This window comes from Lonchura striata, chromosome 7 (genome assembly GCF_046129695.1).
Source record: "Lonchura striata isolate bLonStr1 chromosome 7, bLonStr1.mat, whole genome shotgun sequence".
Classification (NCBI taxonomy): domain Eukaryota; kingdom Metazoa; phylum Chordata; class Aves; order Passeriformes; family Estrildidae; genus Lonchura; species Lonchura striata.
Window position 1 is genome coordinate 4,021,268 of NC_134609.1, and position 23,162 is coordinate 4,044,429.

At 41.9% G+C, this 23,162-nt stretch overlaps 1 protein-coding gene across 7 annotated transcripts in view; it reads left to right on the forward strand.

Moving 5' to 3' along the window:
• The window catches only part of ANK3 (ankyrin 3), a 191,747-nt gene that overhangs the window by 77,062 nt on the left and 91,523 nt on the right, over positions 1 to 23,162 (forward strand). For all 7 annotated transcript variants that reach the window (XM_077784523.1, XM_077784522.1, XM_077784524.1 and 4 more), the window contains 9 exons: positions 4,289 to 4,387; positions 9,513 to 9,710; positions 11,443 to 11,541; positions 13,176 to 13,274; positions 14,521 to 14,619; positions 16,640 to 16,837; positions 17,259 to 17,357; positions 18,081 to 18,179; positions 21,856 to 22,053. In XM_077784523.1, coding sequence (XP_077640649.1) covers positions 4,289 to 4,387; positions 9,513 to 9,710; positions 11,443 to 11,541; positions 13,176 to 13,274; positions 14,521 to 14,619; positions 16,640 to 16,837; positions 17,259 to 17,357; positions 18,081 to 18,179; positions 21,856 to 22,053 — 1,188 coding nt within the window. The remainder of the gene's footprint in view (positions 1 to 4,288; positions 4,388 to 9,512; positions 9,711 to 11,442; positions 11,542 to 13,175; positions 13,275 to 14,520; positions 14,620 to 16,639; positions 16,838 to 17,258; positions 17,358 to 18,080; positions 18,180 to 21,855; positions 22,054 to 23,162) is intronic.

Consider the following 23,162-nt stretch of genomic DNA (forward strand, 5'->3'; position numbering starts at 1 on the left):
TTATAGATAAATTAATGAAAAGCATTTCCTGAGTAATAGGTAAGTTGAGGTAATGATTTCCTTAGTCACTGACATGAGCATTTGCGTTTGCTGCTGACAGATGGTTCAGGAAACTGCAGTGCTGAAGTACTGCACAAAAGGTTAACATGAAGGGCTAAATCCTTATCCTGTTTAAATTACTGTAAAAGTAATCCAGGAGCTTCCACTTTCTCTGGATTCATTAGGATTCAGATTTGATGATCACTATTATATTCTTACACACCTGCACACTGTAGTTGGGAATTGAGAGAACATGTGAGACACATCCCAGAAATTATGTTAAAACTATTTTGAGACTCAGACTTGCCCTTTTTTTCCATTTTAGTTCACACTATTTTGCATTCTTTATTTTAACCAGCTGTTCATCTTCCCTCTGCTCTCTTTTTGTGTGTGAGATGTCTAGCAACTGGTATTTGGGGCTGGGTACTGACTTCTTAAGGGTACCCCTCAAGAACTATGTGCTGTCAGGGCAGCTTTAATCATTCTGTTTTTTAGCCAAGATTCTGGGCAAAGGCCTGTTAATGTCTCGTGTAACATATTTACTGAATGTTGCCCTAATTATGTTTTTTCTGTCTTCCAGAAAAGACTTTAAAAAGTAAAATTTAATTAGAGAGGTTGATTAAATTAGCTTGATTTGCTTTGGCTGTCTAATACTGTATATGCCAAAGTGAATTTGAGTCTGAAGAAGGCAGCAAGCAAGTTTTAGCCTGGATTAACAGTAAGTGTTTATAATCTTCATTCTACTGATTTTGCAGCTAAACAACAGGCCCAGCACACTTATCTGCATGAAAACATGTGGGATGTGCTCTTTGAAGATGCATCAGATCATGCATAAGCTGCTCCAGAAAAACCACATATATTAAGATATAAGTACAGTAGCACTGCCTTGGCATTCTGGGTGTGCTTTCATGCGCAGGGAGAGCAAACCTTGTTGGTTGCCCTAGTGCCCAGAAGGGGCAATTTGCAATAGTTTGCCAGCAGAGTGAAGAATTCAGGAGACCTGGAGCATGGAGGGGCTGTGGGACAGAGCCCTGCTGGGCTGAGTGTGTGCATGGGGAGTCACTCAGCAGATAAACCTGGAGGCAGCAGGAACTGCTCCTCTGGGAACGTGTGCTGTCACCTCTGGCCCAGGGGACTGGAGTGCCTGCTGCTCCTGCCAAGGCTGCAGACAGGCTCTGGGAGCTGGCTCAAATTCTGACAATATTGCTGAATATTTATAAAACATTTCAGTTTGCTGGCTATTGTGCTTGGTTTCATCACTCTTAGACTGGGTTAGAAGCTGATGCTCACTGATGTGAGCGCTGTGGTCCTGAGGCTGCTGTGGCTTTGGGACACAGCCCAGAGGATGCCATGGTGCAAGGGGAATCCTGGGTGAGCACTGACAGGGAAAAGGCAGCTGGGGAGTACCAGGAGGCTGCTCTGTGCTGACCCCACGCTGCTCAGGGCTCCCTTAAAGCCACACAAGGAAACACACAGCAGCAGGAAAGCTCAGTCTCAGGACAGTTTAGGGTCCAGTGTAACAAGATCAGGTACCCGAGTGTCAACAGGGACAAGAAACAATGCTCATGTCTCATTTGTGTGTGTGTGTGTGTGTGTGTGTGTTTAAAATAAAAGCTGAAGCCCCAGAGATGGGTGTGCAATGCTAATGGGAAGCTTGTACCTAATCATAGCTCCTCCTATTGTCCTCTTGGCTTTGCTGAAGCTGCTCTCAGGCTCTCTGGAGGGATAGATAATACAGATGATATGATTTATCATGTCAGTGCATACTTACAGAGTCCTTAATCTGCAGATTATTGTCATAATCGTTTGTAATGGTTTTTCTGAGCCATTGCAGTCTCATATTAAGGCAAGTCTGCTTCCTAATACATGTAATATATTTTATGCTTCACATAGTATAGTCTATGTATGCTAAGAGTAAATAAGCAACTAGAAAATCTTCTAACAAAGTCAGTGAAGTCTTGCTGAGCTCATAGCAATCTGTTTCAATCTCAGAATCTCTTTTTAAAAAAGAAGTCTTTCTGATCTGCATTTCAGATTGTCCCTGCACATTTCTTTACCTGCTCTGTCATGTACCAATTAACTAAACCAATGAATAGTGTATTTTGAAACTACCAAAAAAAAAAAAAAAAAAAATCTGTGCAGCCAAATTATCTGTCTTGGAGTGCATTTGCTCTTTGCAGAGAGAGACCTGACATCATGTGAACAATAGCTGTAGATCAGCTGTCCTGACAAGCACCCTTGTGCATTGTCCTGTCGTGTCACATGTGATGCATCTGCTGTGTGGCCCAGGATGAGATCCAGCTGGTGGCCCAGGATGAGGTCCAGCTGGCCAAGCATGACTGCTTGCTCCTCCTGAGCCACAGAAGCCTTGTCAGGCAGAAATACCCACAGAGGGGTGGGTGCTGTGCTCTGGGAGCACTGGAAGGGTCTAGACTGGTACAGGGAGATGATCAAATGTGGCTCATTCTCTGTGAGCTAACCATGGCATGTTGGTGAAGTGGCCTAGGGAGGTGTTAAATCTGGAAAATGGTCTCTAACTTTCGTTTTTGACTGCCTTGAGTAACTGACTTTGATGTACCTACAGAATGTGGTAATTATAGGAAGTAAAAAGAGTGAACAATCTAATGTACATGGTGATTTTTGGCTCTTGCCTACAGGTCTGTAGTTACCTAGCCTTGGTGGGTTTGCTTTTCTTTCATATACAAGTTTTCTTTTTTTTGTAGGTGATATTTTCATATCAAATGTTTGTGTTTGCTCAGTACATGAAATGCCCTCAGCTGTGGGAGCTACTGGTTTAAGAAATATGCATTACCCTTTTAAAACACTTATGAAACTATGGCAAAACATTTGCAACTCAGCTGAAAAAATGCTTAATTTGTGGGTTTTGGTATCTTTTCTCTTTGTCTTAAGTGTTCTGAGCAATACATCTTGAATTTGTGTAGTATCATTTTAACAAGATGCAATTCCAGTACTTTATGGGCTTAAATAGCAGGAAGAAGCAGAAATTACAATAGAATTTACTTGAGTTGTCAGTAAGAAGCATTGGGCCAAGCTGCATTCATCTTGTGGGAACAAATAACTCCCTGTGTTAAGGGACTAAAGTCTGAACCAATTTTTTTTTTCATCTATGTTAAAAATATATGCCTTATTCTAAATGGAAAAACATGCACAATGAGAACCATACAAGTTTTAAATGAAAGTACCAGGAAAAGTTTATCCTGACAATTCCTAGCTGTTATCTTTTATAGGTTTATCAGGAGCAGGCAAAAATGTAGAAGCTGGAGAATGTAATGCTCTCTGAACCAGCTCCTCCCTCTCCCTGGCTGCCCTCTACACTTTGCAGGGCTTAAGATGATATTCCAGTAGAGTGTGGTTTAGGAATTACCAAGGAAGAATATTATAATTCTGCATGAAAAGTATTATTAAGGAGGTACCTTAATAATACTTGCTATCATACAGAAATGGAGGAGAAGTGTATGTGTGTGAAGAGAGTATGTAAGAAAGAATTTTAGATAATCCCTTGTATTAAAATGATGTGACATACTTGTTCTAGACAATACAACATATGTGTTTTAAGAGTAGTGGAAGACACCAGAGAAAAGCCCCTTCCTTTGTAATTTGTAAATTGAAAAAGCAAAGTTTCTTTAAACTTTGGCATCATTATTTGCAACAAGCAGTAGAATGTTGACTATTACTAAGCAAACTATTCCAAAAGGGGTATGGGCAGTATGACTTGACTCTAGACCAGTCATTCAGCTGGAGGTCACATAAGCACAGCCTGCACAGTGAGACAGAAGTGAATCCAACATACTTCCATCACCTGGGATTAAGAAGCTTTTCTCGTCTGCTGTACACTTGTCAAAATCAGTGTAATAAGAAATTCTGAGGAGGATTTTTTTTTTCCTCTCGGACTAACTGACTATCCACTGACTCCGATGCATACTGACAAATGAGAGGCACAGTTTTCTCCAGGGCATGCAGGCAAAAAGCACCTGAAATGCAATCTCATCTTTACCTGGCATGTGAAGTGAGGGCCTGGAAGGAACCCATTGCATGAACACCAGTGTGATATGACTATTTACACATGCAGAAAATCAGAGCCAGGATGTGCTCTGTTGGTTTGAACAAAGAGGTTCAAGTGTTCATTTGCAGGAATCAGTGAGCCTCCTGGGACATCACAGCTCTCTACAAAAGTGTGCAAGACTTTAGCATGTCTGACACTAATCAGTTCTAACTCTGTATCCCACAGGATGGGCTGACCCCCCTCCACTGTGGAGCAAGAAGTGGCCATGAACAGGTTGTAGAAATGCTGCTGGATCGTGGTGCCCCTATTCTTTCCAAAACCAAGGTAACTGATACTCTTTCCTGGTGGGATAATCCTTGCACATTTTTTTCTTTTTCCTAATGTAATTCTGTATGTCTCATATATTTAAGAGCTTGGCAATAACTTTTCTATTTCTTAGTTATTTAAAGTAACTGTGTGGGAGCTCTCCAAAGTGAATGCCGTATGTAGAGCACGTCTGCATATGTAAAATGTGTTAAATCGAGATATACAAGAAAAGATTTCTGTGCCAACCAAAAAGGCTTGTGTGGTAACCCTATCCCTCAGAATTTCAGTAGCTGAAGAACTCTGTGTCTATCCTGGAATAAATACACAGTGATTACAATAAATCTTCAGCTTGTACCAATTTACCCTAAGGCTAGAGAAGAGACAAGAGATAAAAATAGAGCAATGTCCCTTTGCAGAGACAGCTCGTATTTCCTAAGGACTTAGCCTGATTTTCAGATTCTCCCCTCTCTGGCTTTCTGCAGTTTATCATGCAAAATTCTTCCTGATAATTTCAAATCACCTGTGCCAGGATGCACAGATTGCTTTAGGCCCAAGGGCTGGCATTAAAGGGAGCACTTGCCAGAACTCTCCTGGCAGTGGTCTCTGCTTTACTGCTGATTTCAAATCTCAGAGCAGCAGCCTGCTTTGCACCACTGCAATCCATGGCTTCCCCATTCAGGGATGACATTTGGGCTGTGCAATTTGTTGAGGTTCTTTCCAAAGATAACCTTCCACTACATGTTTTTCTTTCTTAGTCTGTAACCAGTGTGTTTCAGCAACATTTCTTTTCCGTTGTTATTTCTTTTCTCTCTCTGTCATCCTGTCCTATTCTGTCTCAGCACCCTTCTATATTCTGCTTTTCTCCTCCCTCCTTTTTTCCCCCCGTTTACTGGATTATATTTAGCATTTATTTGGGGAGGTTGGCACCAGCTTTCCTCTGCTCAGTGAGTCACTGGCAAGGGCTGTCATGGGTAATCTGACAGACAGTTTTCACCCATCCTCTGCATGTGGAATTTCCATGGGCTCCCACAGTCCTAGCTTGCAAACTCCATGAGCAGGGGAGAACCACAAGGGGCTGTCTAGGAACCCCTTGGGCCACATCTGCCACTCATGGAGCCTAGAGCTCATACTCCAGGGAGAAAGGCTCTTTCACCCTCTTGGAAAGGTCTTTTTTTTATTTAAAGGAAAGGAAAAAACCCCAAACCACCACCAAAGCAAAACCACAAAACCCCCAACCAAACAAAAAACCCCACAACAACAAACCAAACCAAAGGACATCCACATAAACATACACCCTATTTCTTCCATTTCCACCATTGTAAATGAAAACCTCTGCTAAGGAACTACATTTCTTTGTTGAGTGTTGTTGTATTTTCAGGTGTTATCCCCAAGCTTAAGCTGCTGTTCAAGGACTGTAGTTTTGAATTTGTGGCTCTCCCTGAGCAGACTCACACAGCCTAGCCTGAATTCACTAGACAAAATCAGGCAGATTACATGGGATAGTGGGTTAGAAATTGCCTAAGGCTGAGAGACAGACTGGATGTTGATCTGCAGAGGCTTATATAAACAACTTTTGCAAAATAAGAGCCCCTCTGGAAGAGGGAAAGCTGTTACATGTTAAAAAGTGAACAGAAGAAAGTGCAGAACTTCCTGCAGTTCCTTCTGATGTGTTAATTTTACCACTTTCAGAAGGTAAGCTAGGAAGTGGCTGTACCTCTGAACGGCATAAATGAATTCATTCATTTGGCACTAAACTGCAGTACTGTCCTCTGCAAAAATAAGTGGCTCCATTCTCTTCAAATTAAATCATATATTATTGGAAATAGGACACATCTTTGAAAGAATTTGAACTTCACAAAGTTTTCTCATGTTATATAAAACTCTTTCAGAATAATAACCAGGCTGCAGCTTGATAGCTATTTCCTGCTAGAGATGGTTTAGTGTAGTGCTGACCCTTTTGTGCACTGGAAGATCCTTAGATTTATTTTCAGGGAAGGTGGTGACCTAATGAATTATATGGGGATTTCTACAGGCAAAATGAAAAGGGAATTCTAGTCCTGAACATGCCAGTGATTTTGAATGCTAGAAATTACATTCCTGTCAATAACTGTACATCTTTTTTTAATTGCTGCTTTTCCAGACTTCTTTGGCTCTTTGTCTTTTTCTTTTTTCTTGCCCTAGAGTTAATGGCACTTTCCCAGATTAAAGCTCTTTGACACAGCTACAAAATAAGCTCAGTAATTTTAGGTTTACCTAGTCAGACAGTTGATACTTTGTACCATCTCTATGGCCCCCTGTTTTGTTTTGAGGTTTTTCTATTTGGTTGTTTTAAGGTATGGTGTGATGTTATGGTCCTTAATGGTCAAAATCTTTGATTAATCTTGAACTTTTTTCTCTTTTGATATTTTCTTAGCAATCTTTTAAAAAAACCAGTAATGTAAGAGTATTTATAAAGTGGCTCCATCCTAAAGCACCAGATCACTTCTGAGGGTCACTGTTGGGTTGTCTCTCACAAGAAGGATATGAGCCTGGAGAACACTCTTGCATGTAATATTTTTATTTTGACTGTGGCATTGAAATATTAACTCGTGTAAGGTTATAGAGTATCATCAACTGCAATAGAAATAAACCTGGTTTAGAGTATAACAAAATACAATTTTCCAACTATATTTTTGTCTTTTTTATCTTCTTTAGCATCCAGTCTTGTCTCCTACTTTTCTTCGTGAGGTCTGGCTAGCTGCTTTATTTCTCTTGTCCATGATAGATTTTTATCAAGTATTTTGCTGATTTTTCAGATTGGCTCTGTTTATTCTTTTCCATCCATATCAGTCTTTTTGGTACAAGTCTCTACTATAAGGGAGTCTCTTATCAACTTCTCAGTCTCTTACTCTATTAAGGTTTATTGGCTGTTACTGTGAAGAACAACACATTTCACCTGAAGGATCTTTCTTATAAAAATGGAGCAGGATGATGTTTAAAGTTTCATGATTTTTTTACTCACACCTATAAAGCATCATCAGTTATAAACTGTTACCAGGAGGACTCGGTGACCAAGTGAAATTAATCTCTTTTGTTCTACTGTTAACTACACTAGAAGACAGTGAAAATATTTTAAATGCCTCGTTAGTATCAAGCTTCCATGCAGATAATTGCTGTAGTAGCCTTTGGGAATGGGAGAGAGGCTTATCCAAGCCAACATAAATCACAAGTGAGATGCCCATGAGATAATCTTACTTGAAAGATAGAACTGTGTCCGAGAGTGTCTGTGTCTCAGTGCTGCAAGTAAACTGCTCTCCAGTTCTGACAGGCTGCGCCTGTTTGCTTTCACCATCCTGCTTCCATCTCGAGTTCAAATATTGTTCCACTGCGTATTTCCACCTTTCTTTTGGGTTCTGGCTGTTGTCACATGGCCGAGGGAAGGTGATGGAATCTGTGGTGTTTAAATGATCCTGAGATTGTAGCAAGTCTCTGTCTTTCTGCCCTGCTGCCAAAGCAGAAGCCATAATTGGTCTGTGCTGGTTTCAAGGCTGTTTATTCTGTTTATCTCTAACATGTTCTGCTGCCCTGCCCAGCTCTGTCCTGCAGGGCAGCGTGTGGGGCTCTGCCCTCAGTGGGATGTGACAAACATTAAATACCAGAAACTCCCTGGGCTGGATTTACAATAACGTGCCAATATCTGTCACCTACGTTGGACAGTGTGTCCCCAGCCTGAACCAACAGAAAAATGCCAACACCACAGTGAGACATGGAGGGCATGAAGAAGGAGAAAAAGGACAAGACACACCCAATTTCCTCCATCTTGTCCCCTTTGGACCCCTAATCTAGAATCCTAAAATTTTACTTTTGCACCCGTGCCACACTTAATTATTATTTATATCAAACACTCAGAGCTGGTAATTGATCCTGTAAGATTGAAAACTCTTTTCCATGGCCAGAGATCACAGACAGTGTCTCTGGGAGCTCTGTCCAGGGGGGTTCCTGACCCCTGCCAGGGTCCCAGACCTGCCAGGGCAGCCAGAGGGATGCTCGGGATTCCCACAGGAAGGGTCTGGTTCAGAGCCCGAGAGCTGGGCTGGTTCTGCCTCGCTGCTTTGCCTTTGCTGGCTGCGGTCACATGAGGGCACTGCGTCTGTGAGCAAAGGTTTGTGTTCTCCGATGCAGACACAGTGTACTGGCAGTCACTTACAGCTTATAAACTATTGTGTGCTGCTACAAGAATAGCTTCTGCACTCAAAACTAATTTTGGCATCAGAAGAATCGAGTAAAAAAAAAAACCTACAGCTGGGAGGAGGAGCTGTGTACCACTGCTAACAAAGGCTCCTTCATTCTGGCGTATATTTTTAATCTTTTATCATGAAATAGTGTCAGGCCTTTCAATTTTTGAGAATTTTCTCTCACTGTTTTATTCTGGAAATACAATATATTTTGGCAGCTTTTCTCAGTATTTTAAACATGGCAAGACATGATTCACTGGTGCATGAGTCTCTCTCAGGGGTTTCCCTGGTGGAACAGCTTTACCACTGCTCCTGGTAGGTCACAGCATGGAGGTTTTATTCAGAGATTTTTAGCCCAGTTGAAGCTTTTGGTGTTTTACCACTGTGGACTGGGAAGAGTGGTCTCCAGAGTTGGATAATATGGTGTAAGCATGTGTACAACTCAAATTCAGTAAAACACGAATGGAGGGATGAAGGAGGGCTGTAGATTTCACAGGGTGATGCTCTGACCTGTGCTGCCATGCCTGGTTTATACAGGCCACATTTAGAATGGCGAGTTTTAATTCCACTTTAAAAACCAGCAAATTCCCTGGCTGGGGGGTTAAAAGTCACAAAGTGCTGTTCCTGATGTAACTCATGTAAATTGAGCAGCTTGTCTGAGGCATGCCGTGGAAGGAAGCTACATTTAGAGCATGGCTGGTATGTTATGATGGTTTTTCAGTCTGGGGCTGCCTACAAACTCTAACAAAACAAGCTTCAAATTCTGGAGTAAGAACCTCCATCCTCACACTGAACATGTTAAGTTTATTTTGGCTTCTCTCTGGGCTTGTAAAATTCTTCGTACAACAAACACTCCGAGAACAACGCGGAGGAGTTTCCCTTCTCGGAGCATCCTCTAACCCATCCGTGCTGGCTCTCTCTGTTGGCAGAATGGTTTGTCTCCATTGCACATGGCAACACAAGGGGATCATCTAAACTGTGTTCAGCTCCTGATCCAGCACAACGTGCCTGTGGACGATGTCACCAATGACTACCTGACGGCGCTGCATGTTGCTGCCCACTGCGGCCACTACAAAGTCGCCAAGGTTCTCTTGGACAAGAAAGCTAATCCCAATGCCAAAGCACTGGTGAGTACACAGCAGGGTGCTGTTCACAGCCAAACATTCCTGCAAAGTTGTGCTGGGACTTACTGGGAGTTGTTTTCTGCCAGTTGGTGGCTGACAGAGAGGATGTGCTGCAGCCCAAGAGCAAACGCTCCAGGTTCAAAGTGTTAATAATGTACCCTGCAAGCAGAGGAGACCTTTGCTTGCAGACAGTCAGCAGTGATTTATGAATTTCTAGTGCAGCTACAGCACTTTTTCCTCCTTGTAGGTTTTTATGATTTTGAGTAGATGAAACAGCTGCAGACGTAACTGCTGTAGTTTTTGGTATGGAGAGAATCCTTATTTTCCAAGTGTTTGTACAGAGAAAATAATCAGTGACATTTAAAACTGAGGGAATTTTCATAAGTTCTCAGTGATGTGAAACAGTAAAAGGTAGGAATGAGTTACATAATGAGTATTTGTGGTATTCTATGTCAATGGAGTCATATGCCTTTCTACTTTAGAAACAACTTCAGCAGCAAAATACATTAGTGCAGGTAAACTGCATACAAACAGAATGCATTAATGCCTTTTGTTCAAATTGAAATCTCAGTCCATTCTGTTTAAAATGTCTTTGATTTGTTCTTCAAGAACTGTTCCAAACAAATTTACATTCTGACATGAATTGGGTTGATTGGTTTCACAGCCTGATGCTAACTCATTCAACTCCTGAAATGCTCTGTGAGCTCCTGAAACCCTCAGGAGCCAGGTGGGATTGACTCTCCTGGAGGCAGCACAGGCTCCACAGATTTCCTTCTCTCAGCCCCTGTGCTTTTTGGGGCAGATCAGCCTGCATTCAGGTGTCTGTGGTCAAGCTATTACAATATATGAAACACAGCTGAGCTCACCCTGGATCTTGTCCACTGCCAAAGAGAGGGGTGAGAGCTGCTACCCTGGAACAGACAATGACCTGGACCTCACATCATGAAAACATACAGTATTTACTATATGGCAGACAAAAAAAAAGGATAATTTTGATCAGATCTGAAGGATCAGCTCTGCCAGCTGTTTCCAGAATGTTCTGCAAAGGCTCTGTTGTACTGAGCAGCATCAGCATTCTGTGCTCTGATGTTACTGCACCAATTGTGGGTGCTCTGGACAGCCTATTTCCTGATTTACTTTTTCTTCTGTGGTATCCTCTCACACTAAATAAGATGATAGTTCTAATGATCACCCCACTGCACACATCTTTTTTAAAGGAAGAGGTGAAACACTTCTAGTTGCAGTAAGCTGACAGGGAATTAATGGAAAAAATAAACAAACAAAATGAGTAGTAAAAATAGTTTAGAATATGTAAATTCCAGAGCCTGTAAAAGGTGAAGTGCTCTTCTTACCAGCAGTTCTAAAAGGTTGAAAGAAAATGAACTAAAAAAAACCCACCCCAAATTCTCAAAAACTTCAGCAGAAAACCCTAGCCAGTTCAAAGTGAATATGGTAAGCAAAAAAGAAGGTTTTGATAGCTTTGCATTAACTGAGATTTTTTAATAAATAATTATTGTGGTGGGCAGTATGTTTCATAATTACAACTGGATATATGAAATAGATCTTTATCTTCTTATAAATTTTTACTTTCTAATGCATGAAAAATGTAGTAATACCAAAATAAATTTGGGAGTTTTTCCTTTAAAATGGAAAAATCTCTTTTGTGAATTTCATAGGCAGTTCTATTTTTTCATTACATGAGAGCATCAAAAAGTGTGTTCTTTCTCATTTCCAGAATGGTTTCACACCTCTTCACATCGCCTGCAAGAAGAACAGAATAAAAGTAATGGAACTTCTTCTAAAGCACGGTGCATCAATTCAAGCTGTAACTGAGGTAAGAAATGGTCTTTGCATGCTTGTCTTTGCTTTTCTTACAAACTTCATTGTATCTGTATTGATTAATATTTCAGTCTTTCTGAAAGAGCATGGACCAATTAACTCAACAATTATTTTCAACTAGTATGAAATAATAAAACTGAACAATAAAGTCAGTTGCCCTAAGGAATCACAAAAAACTGATATATGTTGGGATTGCAGTGAAAATAACAAGTGAAATGTAACAAAAATAACTTCCTAAAATCTACCATTTCTGCCAATTTCCTTTCTGTAATTTAAGGCCTTAAGGATGAAATTTGCTCTGTTACAGACATTGAGGTGAAGGCTATGCTTTACTCAAATCCTGTTTTAGAAGGTGGTTTTGGCTTTCCACAAAGAAGTTGTATTCTCCCACCATCATATATCACAAATCAGCTAGACAGAAATCAATATGCTGTCACTTCAGTCAGCATGAGAAAGTCTGCACCCAGTTCTTGGAACAATTCTGAGATTAATTCAGGCCTATGGGGATTTTCATCTCCATGTATGTATATTGTACCAAGTTAGGAGGTGAGGAAAAATCATATATATGAATGTGTGACCACTGTGGAATGGGCCATGTTAGAAAATGACAGGGAATTCCATGGATTAAACAAGGTGCAATGGGGAATAGCTCATCTCCACAAAATGGAGTTTGTGTGTGGGGTTATTCTAACTATTCAGCAGCAAAACTTACAGATCCCTTCCTGGCTTGCTTGAGGGAGAGGAGTCTGCCCTGGCTACAGTTCATGCAGCTCCAGACTAGTGTTTAAAAACTCTTAAAAGCATATACTAAATTGTTTGAAAGAGGTTAAAGAATTTACACACTCAGCCAGTTATTCTGCCTTCCTGCTCATATTTGCTGTTCTGCATGAGAAAGGAAGATAAATGCTTTCCTCACTTCTACCCTCTAGGACTTGTATATACCTGTGGGGAAGCTGCCTAAATCATGGGGATTTCCAGAGATCCACTGAGCTTTCTCCTTCTTTTGGTAGCAAAAAGCCCTTCTGAAGGCTCTGGCCGACTGTTGGCACAGCTGTGCAGAAGCAGCTGTGAGGAAGCTTTAGGGAAATTCTAGGTGGGGAAATATTAACTATTGGTTGGATTTTTAAAGCAAAATCCTTGAGGTCATGCCCTGCTGAATGTCTGCTCCCTTTTTTTCCCTATCCTCTCTCCCTCTCTTTCTCTCCAGTTGGGCTTTCACTGTGTAAGGGCAGTGATGCACATTCATGATGGTGATCTTTTTGCACAAGCTGAATGTTTCAGAAAGCCTTGCCTTTGTAGTAGGAATGCTTCTATATATTTTCTCATGTTCCAAGACAATATTTAGCAAATGCCTAATCTGAATCTTGGTTATGGTTGATTTTGTTGATGAAGAACTACTGAATTTCTAGAATGTTTATATGTTTGCTCGTGAACTGCAGTCATAGGTGCTCCCAGTCCTGTGTGCCCTTTCATTTAAGCACATGTATATGGTTTTAAGAAGGTAAAACCCTCTCAGAAGAGCCAGAAGCTAGCTTTACCCGCTTTAGAAAAATTTATGTTCTCATCATGACATTGTCAAAAGGGTATGTGGAAATAAGTATTTTAATGGAACTTTGGTCTTTTTTTCAGTCGGGCCTAACTCCAATCCATGTTGCTGCCTTCATGGGACATGTAAATATTGTATCACAGCTAATGCATCATGGAGCATCCCCCAACACTACCAATGTGGTGAGTCACAGGTTTCCATTCAGCAAGGCAGGACTGGGAATGAATGGGTGATAATATCTGGGAGCAGTACTGGGATCAAGTGCCTAATTCTGCTGTCCACCACCCACCTCCATAGCACCTGTGGCTGGTGCTGGAGTCATGGCAAAGTGCAGCTTGCTGACTCCTACCTGGGAGATGCATGGCAGGTTGAGGAAATTTCCAAAGGGGCTGACCCTAAGCAGGCTCTAATCTCTTCATTTTCTGAAGTAAAGAACAAAAACATACTGTAGCTTCTCAGATGTGATTTTTGAGGTCTGGGCTGGACTGTTGAGCAGTCTTCTCCCAAGACCCTGGGGGTCTGCCATTTAAGGCAAATTCAACAGATTGCAGCAGACTGTGGGGACATATTGCCTGTGTCCATCCAGCCTCCTCTGCTGGCTGTGTGCTGCGTGCCCCAAGGCTCCCAGGTCACATGTTAAAACTGAACTTGCTCTTACATGGGTATTTGAAAGTTGGCAAGTGGAAGAGAAGCCAGAAGCATGTTGATCCTCTTCATCGGTTTGGCCTCCTTTTTACTTTTCATACACAGGTGCAGCCAGATGACAGTATTTTGTAGAAGTCCTCACCTGCTAATTCTGTTAAATTATGTAAAAATGCAGCACCTTTTGTTAATTAGCAGATGTTTGTACCTGAAGAAACCCTGATACCCAAAAACATAGAATCCATTTTCCCTCCTGAATTGTTCTGGTTTCCTTGGATTTGTCTTTCATTAAGTCCATGAAGCCTTAGATGAATGTACTCAGTAATGGTATTTTTTCTTCTTGTTCAGCCACCTCAGTGCTTGATACCAAATGATAGTAGAGGCATAAGACATTACAGAAGGAAAGGCAAATATATGTCTGCCTGAATATACAAAATTTGAAATACATTTTTTACTAAATTCAGCTCTATTAAAAAGGATATAATTTTTTAACATTGCTAATAAAATGAAAATAATATAAAAATCGCACTGTCTCTTTTCAGCAAAAAATAGTAACAAAGGCACTACTGAGTTGGGAAACTGACCCTGCAATAAGTTGCTTTGCAGCACACAGTGTCAGGTCAAATACTGATTTAATGTTACATCCTACAGACAAGTGCAGCAGAGTTTTCTAGTGGCGATCATTCTGAGCTGGGTCGCCGGTATTGCTGTGTTTATGAAGCACCTGGTGTTTGTTCTCCCTGCAGTGTGTTGTTAATTGTGTTGTGTTTTTGCTGCTGCGTGCAGAGAGGAGAGACAGCGCTGCACATGGCAGCCAGAGCTGGCCAGACAGAGGTCGTCCGGTACCTGGTGCAGAACGGAGCCCAGGTGGAGGCAAAAGCCAAGGTGAGGAGATGGCCCAGGTGGAGCAGACCTGGCTGATCTGTGCTGGACAAAGCAAGGACTCGCATTCATCTTGTGTGCGCCCTTCAGGATGAAGCCAAGCCTCTGTGGTGCCCACTGATATTTTGTTATGTACCCACGAGTGATCTGTAAGAGACAAGGCAGAAGGTGTCAGGTTGATACCATCCTAATTTTTAATATAAATGATCATGTGTTTGAAGTTTTATTTTGAAGTGGGATTTAAGGAGGGAGAGGAGTTCCTCAAATCTGCTTTCATTTCAGCAGAACTGGAAACCCTCAGCTTCTGGTGTCCCCTGTCATGTCCCTAAAGCAACAGCCTATATGTACTCAAAAATAGATAGACTTCAAAAGATCACCACCTAAAGGAAGGAGGCACAGTGCGGGGATGTAGCAGAGGGCTGGAAAGAAGGAGCAGATCCTATAGAAACAATTGCAGTTGAGGAAGGTAAGGGTGGAGGAAAAAGAAATGGTCAAGAGGCATGAAGAAGCATGCAAAGTTATGGAAATCAAAGAGTTTCAGGAAACAGGCAGGGTAAGGAGATAAATGGGTGCAATGACTAGCAGTCTTAATCAGTAAACTCAGGAAATATTTTTCCCCAGTTGGTCATAAAATGAATGTAACATAAAAAAAACTAAAATATTTTTTGTTGTGAAATTATCTGTGAATTGTGTCACAAGTAAGTTTGCTGTTAAGATTGTCTACTTATAAGGAACTCTGACTAAATATTTCTGGCTGGTACACTTTATATCTGCAAGGAGCCTGGCAATAGATGTGGTTGATATCTATAGCCTGACAATTCATGTGGTTTGTGTATCTCCAAAGACAGTCTTGAAAGTGAACAGCTCATGCTCAGAAGCAGTCATGCAAATATTTTCTGAGTAAATTCACAGAACGATTTAATTTGTGCAAACTGCCATTGCCTGTGTTCAGTTTGTTATCATAAATAACAACTAAATTCAAGCAGTAGGTTATACACCAGTGCTAACATCAGCTGTGAGAAATTTGTGGGGAACAGGCACAAACTGGAATAATTTAAGAACCACAAAGATGCTCCTCCAGTTAGAGAATTCCACTGCAGAGGAGCAGCATTTATATCCTGGCTTGCTCCCATCCTAAATCCAGAGGTGTAAAATCACTCTGGTAGGATGGGCATGGGCAGAAGTCTCCCTTGCAGAGAACAGCCCAGAACTGCAGGACAGCTCTCAAAAGGTAGGGAATGCAGCAGGGGAAAATGGGGAGAGAAAGATGCTTGGCCACACTGTTGTGATATTGTGCTTAATCCAAAAACTGTACAACAGAGAAGGGGGAGGACAAAAATACAAAAACAAGATAATGAAGAGGTGAGTAATTATGTCTTAAATGCTCAGAACAAGGTCACAACACCCTAATATTTTCAGTGAAGGAAAAGAAATAAACCATGAGATTCATGTCAGGGAAATGCCATACTTAAAACTATTCAGATTATTGTCTTCTGAATGAGAAGTAGAAAATGACAATTACTTTCCACACCATGCTCTATCAGTTACAGTTGTAGAAAATTTAACTGCAAAATACCAAACAATCATTCACCAGTTAAAAAAGCACAAAAATTATGATACTTTATGCAAGTTTTCAGGCAATAATTGATGGAGCTATTAAATGTTGCTGTGAAATATAAAAGAAATCAAGATGTGAGGAACAGAATTATGCACTAGCTTTGTTTTAAGAGAGGTCTCCAAAACAAAGTGAGGCAAATCCAGATAAGGAAGAAAATTGATCAATTCATTAACTTTTATGGGTTATGTCACTGTCTGGAATATTTTTTGATGTGCTCACAAAGAGCAAGGTATCTTTATAATATGACACAGACAAAGCCAGTGTGCAGCATTCACTCGCTAAGACCTCAGCAGCATTAATGCTTGTGTGCAGTTTTGAAAAGTGACAGAATGTGGGCAAATACCTCGTGTCCCAGTGTGAGGGGCAGTTCCTCACGCTGGCCTGTGCTGTTCCCTCTGTGTTTAGGATGACCAAACGCCGCTGCACATTTCTGCCCGCCTGGGGAAGGCAGACATCGTGCAGCAGCTGCTGCAGCAGGGAGCCTCTCCCAACGCGGCCACCACGTCGGGCTACACGCCCCTGCACCTTTCTGCTCGGGAAGGGCACGAAGATGTAGCTGCTGTTCTTTTGGAGCACGGTGCATCGCTGTCTATCATCACCAAGGTGAGTGGCAGAATCGTAGGGCACACCTGTGGCTTGTGGATGGAATTCTGAAGGAGTCATACACGTGTACCTCAGGACCTGATGTTTAACACAGCCCAGAGACCAGACGTGCATTTTCTTGGAATGGAAGGAATGCAGGGCAGAAATTCCAGGCGGGTGTTGATAGGCTTGCCCTTGGGTCTTTGGTAGTGTGAAGAAAGGAACTGACTCTTCCCTTGTTAAAAGTAGATAGTGGTTATCCTTGCAAGGGAAGGGCCTCCAGACCTCACAGGGCATTTGGGAATCTGCAGACTTGCTGCCTGTACTCAGGATTATCTAAGGGGGTGGATGGAAGCAGCTGCATCCTTGCAATTCAGAGACAAACCTTGTTTGCCCTGAGAAAGAGTGCCCACGGCTGCTATATTCCTGCTTTCTCTTACAGAAAGGATTCACTCCACTACATGTGGCTGCAAAGTATGGGAAAATTGAGGTAGCCAACCTCCTGCTTCAGAAGAATGCATCTCCTGATGCTTCTGGAAAGGTAGGACAGAAGAAACCACTGCCATTTGCACAGCAAACATCTCAAACCAGATAATAATTTACTAATGCCCTCCTACCTACTTACCATCACACTAGTATCCACAGCCTGGTTTCAGCTGAAATTGGTTTCATGTGGTATTCCAGTCCCTGCTGGGGCTGCCAAGAGCCAGCAAACTCTCAGCAAAGTGACTTTTATTGTAATTAATTGACAACAAAGTGATGTGCTCTGCAGTCACATAGGGGAATGGAGACAAGCCATTCCCCTGTGTTCCTGTCCAGACTATTGACAGTCCTTATCAGAGTATTTGGGTAGCTGGCTCTGCTTCCCCAAGTCTCATGGTGGGGGTGGGGGGACACAAAGGCCAATAAAGACCTCAAGCTTTTTAAACCAGCCCAGCTTGGATTTTTACAGATCCAAGGGGCAGTTTACTTATCCACAGCAGTTAAAGGAAAACATTGCCGAGGGTGTGACTTCCTTACCCTGGGGGCAGCACAAATTTGTGCTTCTCTGTTCATCTTCCCTTGGAAAAGTGACTGGGGCTTTCACAGCTCATGAAAGATTTCCAAATTTGTTTTATTTTTTGATTCTAAAAGTTCCCAAAGACTCTGGATGCATGAATAACAAATGTGTTTTTTCACCTTATCTACTGGAATTTTCCAAACTCCTGAGTTTCCCCTGGAGAGAGTCTGTAACAGCACTTGTTTGTTCTGCATGTGTTTTTAGAGCGGTTTAACACCACTGCATGTAGCTGCACACTACGATAATCAAAAAGTGGCCCTCCTCCTCTTGGACCAGGGAGCTTCACCTCACGCCTCTGCCAAGGTACAAGTACTGGCCACTCTGGGGGAGCAATACCCAGGCTTTTTATGTCACTTTATTCCCTGTCTACCCCCGTTCTTCCTAGATTGTGTATGTTTGCAGCTACAGGAGGCTCAGTGACCTTGTTTGTTAATGTCTCACATCCACATAAAGCTGCTAGAATAATCCTGCAGGTGAATAAAATAGCAATAAAACCAAAAAGCAAATAAAGATGCAGAAATGCTTCAAATTACCAGTTTTAGTTTCGGAAAATACTGAGCTTTGTTTTCATTTGTCCAGCCTCTTCAGTAACTTCTCCAAGCTAGACAACTTTGTATCTATGCATTTTAAGATCTGTTCAGGGCAAGCTTGGTGTTGAAGCCCGGCTATGCAGGAGTACTTCTGTTTGTGCCACAGGATGACTTCTGAGGCCAAATAAGTTTCTCAGCGCAATACACGTAATTATTCATGTGCTTCACAATACTTCTACCCCAGCATAAATGGACTGGCAAGAAATGAAACTAGTCACAGCCCTGCTTTGATTGTAATTTACTGTAGGCAAGACAATGCCTAGTGTAATGTTTCAAAGGATATGAAAGAATAAATATGTAAATTTATGCTAGTAGTGCATAAAGCAAAGAGAATTTAGAGAAGCTTAAACTATTTCTTTTGTGTATCTGAGTTTTAAGTATGGGATGGATAAATACTATAATCAATCAGAGTATAATCTATATTTGAACAGGAACATTAGGTAAAGCAGGATGGAAACATGTGTAGGTTAAAGCAGGTTAAGTGTAGTGTAAATACCTCATGTGAAACAACCCAGACAATTTCCTTAAATCACTGCCCAAGAAAAGGCCTGTGGAGAAAGGAGAGCTAATGGAAAAGCCAGCGTTGTAGTTAGATGGGCAGTGCTCCTCGATTGCCTTCCTCTCACACACGGCTGAGTGCAGCCATAGCCCTGGAGCCCTTCTGCATGGCTGCAGGAGAGGATGGAGCGTGCCACGCCCGGCGGGTCCAGGGTGTGCAGCGCAAGGAGGGGGAGCTAAATGAACAGGGCTCCCAGCAGCCACGCCGGTTCAAAACCAGCGCTGTCCGTAGCGGCAGTCTGGGGCGCAGCAGAGTGAGCCGTGATCTTTCACTGCTGCAGCACGGCGCTCTCAAACCCACGGGGGGAAGGAAGGGCCTTCTGAAGAGGATGAGAAGGCACTGACCCAGTTTTCACTGAAAGAAGCTGCCAGTGGGAGCTGTGCCTCCTGTAGGGGCAGGGATTGCAGCTGCCCCTGCCAAGGGCTTGGGAAGTCCAAACCAAGGTGGAAGCCCTCAAGACTGTGGTACAGCATTGCTCAAACCCACGTGTCAGGTCACCTTAGCTTCCCCATCTGTAACAGAGCACTTCTGCAGCTGCCACTTCAGCCCTCCAAGTGCCAGCTGTAAGTGTGCCTAAAAGAAAGCATTTGTTAGTGTTCTGCAGCAAGTGAGCCATGGCAGCAGTAAGCAGAGCATCAATACTAAATAAAATTAACCATAACATGTTTGTTGCTTCAGGCACCCACTGTGCACTCATCCAAAAGTTGATGTTGGTTAACAGCAGATGATTTTTTTGTACTTTTTGTAAATGTGGTCCAGTAAATAAATGTTATGTCATATCTCATCACTGGCTCCACAGTTAGTTTCATCAGTGGTTGCCTTTCCTGTGACACTACTGTCTTTAACACTGATCTTAAGAGTGGCTCATTAGCCCAGCCCAGCAAAACTTGTCTTGAAGAGTGATAAGTGACAGGGTATGGGAAATGGGCATGTCAGAGTACAGTGCTGTGGAACAGTTATCCTGATGAACCATTCTTCTCTTTCATAGGTAAAAATTGTGCCTAATTTCATGTGCGGCTTATCCCTAATTTGAATTTGGCATCCACTTTACAGTGCTTTTTTTCCTCACCATGCCATCCCCAAAGCCTTAGTTTTCCTCTGTCCTTTCATCTTTAACCATTTTCCCTTTTTCCACTCCTTTCCCTGGCAACCAGAATAACCCAATACCCTTCTTTTTAAACTTCTCTGTTCCCTTCTCTGTCTATGCATAGTGACAGAGTGCTGCCCTTATGAGGAGAAGATGCAGACTGGGACTGAGCTGAATTTCAGCTTTTATTTTTCAGCTCTCTTATTCCCTTCTCTTGGCAACCTGCTGCTGTCCATTCCACTGAAAGCAATATATGCCCATTTCTAAGGAAGAGGCTTGGAAACTGCATTTGTTATTTTATATAATGTAATATGAGCTCTCTTTTAAGGAGTTATGTTTTAGGAGATATGCAGGATTTAGCATGTACTATTAAGGATTTATTAGGTGCTCATGTGGCAGTGGTTGTTTTACATGGCAGTATCATGCAGGAAGTCTATGGGAGAGGATTATGTTTGTTTTTCCTGAAGCACTTTATCTTCAAAGTGAAAATGCAGTGGCCATGTGCTTCCTTTATTGATTGTAGCACTGTGTTTCCCGAGTGTCACTTTCAAATTCCTTAGTATCCAAGATCTGAACTGAATCTGAACTGAATTTTGAAGGTTACAGAACCTTTTCCACAGGAAACTAGCACTGTGCATCTCTTGCTGCCAGGCTCCTATTAAAGCTCTCTTGTAATAATTTGTGAGCCCCCATGTATTTATTCCTTGCTCATACCTGCATTGCTCTGCATCTCTTGTGACCTCCCTTCCTCTTTGGAGCATGGGTGCAAGGTAGAGCCCAGCCAGGTGAAAGCTTTGTGCCTTTAGGTAGATTTTATTGGGCTGGGGAATCTGAGATGCAAATGGTACTTATTATGCCATACAAAATGAGTTATGCAGGTTGAGTCTCATACCCCCTGACCTTGTCTCTTATTCAAGTACAAATGTGTGCACATTTGTCATTTACTTGAAAATGAGGGCTAATGCATTTCTGAAAGAAAGTTCTTGACTAAACAGTCATTGCAATCTGTACCAAAAACTGGTTGTACCTCCATCAGAGTTTTGGCATTTGTGTGCTAATCAGTTATTCTTTATGTCCATTTATCTATTTTCTATTGGTCTTTTTTTAGTTACGAAATTGTATCATGCATTTTTATTTTTAGGGGTTGGCTTCCTGGGTACACATATTGGAAGGAATAAAAAGATAAGGAATACATTATTCTAAAGTTCTATGTTTCAGTTTTCCCTTGATCTGAAAAAATCCTGCCTGTCAGTAAGATTTAGGGTAAATGCTGCAAGAAAGGCCATATTTCATGTGCATAATGCTTTCATTCACACTGGGAAATGGGTAAAAAAACCCAAACAATAACAGCTGTTCTGAGTTATGAACACACATCCTGCTCTTCTGTTTGTTCAAGATTTTATGTACATTTAAGGAAAAGAGCAAATGTCTATGAAACAAAACTCAAACTCCTATTTCTATAGACTGTCCTTTCCTGAAAAGATATTTTTTTTCCCAAATTTGAAAATTTACTTCAGAATCTTCCTCTTTGTAGCATTACTTAAAAAAAAAAAAAAAAAAAAAAAAGATTGCCTAAATATCAGATACATTGGTTCGTACAGCTCGTTAGCATTGTATTTGACGGTGTTTGACAGAAGTTTTAGAACTAATGGCATAATTATTCACAGAGCCAGGTAGGTACAGAAAAGTGCTTTATCACCTTGTTGAGTGAGCAGCTCACAAGGAGGTGCTTTCTGTTGGCAGAATGGTTACACACCCCTGCACATAGCTGCCAAGAAGAACCAGATGGACATTGCAACCACGCTGCTGGAATACGGCGCCGACGCCAACGCCGTCACCCGGCAGGGCATCGCCCCCGTGCACCTCGCCTCCCAGGACGGCCACGTGGACATGGTGTCACTGCTGCTCTCCAGAAATGCTAATGTCAACCTCAGCAACAAGGTGAGTGTCCCCCCTGCCTGGGGATGAGGCCCAGATGGAGAAATGGGATGAGGAGGGGAAGGCCCTGCGGTTAAATTTTGCCCCCTGGGATTCTGCACATGAGGTGTCTGAACACACATCATCAACTCTCCTAGCACACAGCAGCATGCCATGTCACACCGAGTGAACCTTTGTAGTACCCAAGGTTTGGTGACAACACAAGCTGCAGTGGAATTTATTAATCCAGCATTGATTTATGCTAGTCTGCCAAAACACGGCCAGAGAGAAAATATCTTCTTCCCCACAGGGGCTACTGGGGCTGGCACCTGTCATTTATCAACCTCTAGGAATATGCCTGCCCATTTTTCAAGTGTGTAATTGTAACATTTCCTATTGTTTTTTTGGGTTTTTTTTTACATGTGACATTTTTAGCACTCTAATATTTTATGACAAAAAATATAACATGTACTAGTGCATAGTAACAAATATTGCCACCTCATGGTAACAGCTGACTTGTTCAGGGATGGTGACTTTTTAATGGGATAATAACAGCAACTTTTTCTGAGATTGTGTTCCTTAATATAAGTGATTTTTCCTCCCCAGGGTATGTTGCTTATCCCACAGTGACTTTTGGTGTCATTTCTCCTGATGGTAGGAAAGGAAAGTTGATGTATTTTAGTTTATGTGTGAATTCATAGGCTATTAAGTCTGCTCTACAGTAATGTTTCCAGTAGATGCACAGCCTTAATTCTTTAAATGCCCCACTAGACATTGTTATTTGACATTGTCACGTGCAGTTTCAGAATGGATTTGTGCGGCTAGATTAGAGAAGCAGTAGGTGTTCTGCACAGGGCTGCTGTGTTTTCCTGCTTTCTGTCTTTCCAATTTGATCATTTGTGGGTCCTCCTTCAGAAAGCTTCTCTTGCAGATGTGGATTTCTTTTTCCCCACAAGTCTCAGTCCTGTGTGGGTTATGCAGGGCAGAATAGACTTTGTATCTCCACAGGGAAATTTGCCACGTACATGTTCTGCATCCACTGGCTATCCCATTTTGCTGCTGAGGCTAATACAGGGAGCATAATTGAAGTGCTTGGCACATTGATTCAGTGCCACCAGAGGTTAATTACCTGC